Here is a 1,914-nt window from a genome sequence, read left to right as displayed (position 1 = left end):
TATATATATATATATATATACACACACACATTTTAAATCTGTTGAAAATTATTATTTATAAGTTCATATTATTTGTTAACTAAACATCTGGACATTTATATATTTTTTGTGGATTTTTAAATGCTTTGATGGAGATCAGAGTTCATCTAAAGGACTCTTTCAACCCATTAAGTGCATTACAAAGATCAGTGAGCTTTACCGTTTAATGCAGATGATCCCTTTCTCTCCGTGTCTCTCTCTCTCAGGTGGGGTGGGTGAGGGCGCTGCTCCTCTCCCGGAGTCAAACGTGGGGAACCGTATGCTTTAACATTAACCAAGATTAATAAATCTCGTATTGTTCATTATGAGTGCTTTTTAGTTATTGCATGAACTAAGATTAATGTATAGAACCTTATTGTAAAGTGTAACAGTTTGCATTAATTTAACAAAAATATGAATTTATTTTTTGAAAAAAAAAAAGAAAAAAAAAAAGAATTAATTTTAAATAAACTCCTCAGAAGTAAAGCTTCCACTATGGAAAAGAACATATTTAAGATGTAGATGTGCTCAGTTGTCATAAAAATAGTCACATTACAAAAATGTGTCTAATATTTTATTTTATAAATCTAAAGGACTCTTTCAACCCATTAAGTGCATTACAAAGATCAGTGAGCTTTACCGTTTAATGCAGATGATCCCTTTCTCTCCGTGTCTCTCTCTCTCAGGTGGGGTGGGTGAGGGCGCTGCTCCTCTCCCGGAGTCAAACGTGGGGAACCGTATGCTGCAGAGTATGGGTTGGACCCCGGGGTCAGGCCTGGGCCCTGACGGCAGAGGCATCACGGAGCCCATACGTGCGTCTCAGAGGCCGAAGGGAGCCGGTCTGGGCTTCAACTGAGCTCGAGCCGAGAACAGAGAGAGCAACTCACGCAGAGACGGTGCCCCGGGCCCGGGGGGCCGCCTTTCTCTCCGTTAACCGCAGCCAGCCAGCAGAGGGCAGCACTGAGGTGACATAGATATAGGAAAAGATGATGGACAGAATGAAACGGAATAGGACACCTGCACTGGCCCAGACAAGTACTGACTCTAGAGCTGCCTCACTGCCAAAAAATTTGCCGTTTGCAATGAACATTTTTCTGACAGTACAGTAAGAATTTCATGAAGAAATATTTAACTGCAAACATCATAGGAAAAACAAGTAATAAATTATACTTTGCATAACGAAAATGAAGCCTGTTCATAAAACCATTAAGACTTTGTGTATTATGACGTTATTTTCATGTTAATTAAGCACATTTCCCTCAACATTCTTGTTACTGTAATACAAAACATTCGATTTTTTATTAAAAAGAGAATAAATTATATTCAGTACAATAGTGGCAGTCTTTATTTTTTTCACAATGCAACAACAGTAATTTAAAAAATAAATGTCCTTAATTGTCATCAAAATGTTACAATGGAAAAAATAATGATACAAAAATCAGGCTTCATTTACTTTATGCAAAATATGATTTATTTTTTATTATTTTGATGTTGATTTTTCAACACCCTGCAGAAGTATTTCAGTGAGCCTGTGGGTCGTTATCAGTGATGTTAATTACAAACCAACAGTTCAGCGCTCGGTGAATACCAGCGGAAATGAGCTGAATCTTTTATTAGTTTATTTTTTTTATTTTATTTTTTTTTTTTTCGAAAATAATTTTAAAATATTTTCACCTCATAAAAACCTATGTGTTTTAGCAGATTAGATCAGTCCAAATTATCGTCTGTCTCCTGTATTCATTTGATATTTGTATATCTGATGTCGCTGATAATATTTGTTTAGTCTGTTTTTTCTTTTCTTTTTTTTCTTTAACTTAAGATGTTTTTTTTTTAGTTTTTGGATCCTGTTTTTTGACGTTTGTGCAAATATCATGCACTAATAATGAATGTCAATAC

General features: G+C 35.3%; 1 protein-coding gene across 1 annotated transcript in view; it reads left to right on the top strand.

The window, feature by feature from the left end:
• gpatch2 (G patch domain containing 2) overlaps nt 1–1,312 on the top strand; it is a 14,315-nt gene extending 13,003 nt beyond the window's left edge. Inside the window, exon 10 of the mRNA XM_016526772.1 lies at nt 705–1,312. Coding sequence (XP_016382258.1) covers nt 705–874 — 170 coding nt within the window. The 3' untranslated portion in view covers nt 875–1,312. The remainder of the gene's footprint in view (nt 1–704) is intronic.
• The last annotated feature ends 602 nt before the right edge of the window (nt 1,313–1,914 follow it).

Source organism: Sinocyclocheilus rhinocerous, unplaced genomic scaffold (assembly GCF_001515625.1).
Source record: "Sinocyclocheilus rhinocerous isolate Xijiao unplaced genomic scaffold, SAMN03320098_v1.1 scaffold303, whole genome shotgun sequence".
Lineage (NCBI taxonomy): Eukaryota > Metazoa > Chordata > Actinopteri > Cypriniformes > Cyprinidae > Sinocyclocheilus > Sinocyclocheilus rhinocerous.
The sequence above is the reverse complement of the archived record's forward strand: the minus strand, read 5'-3'. Positions and strand labels throughout refer to the sequence as shown.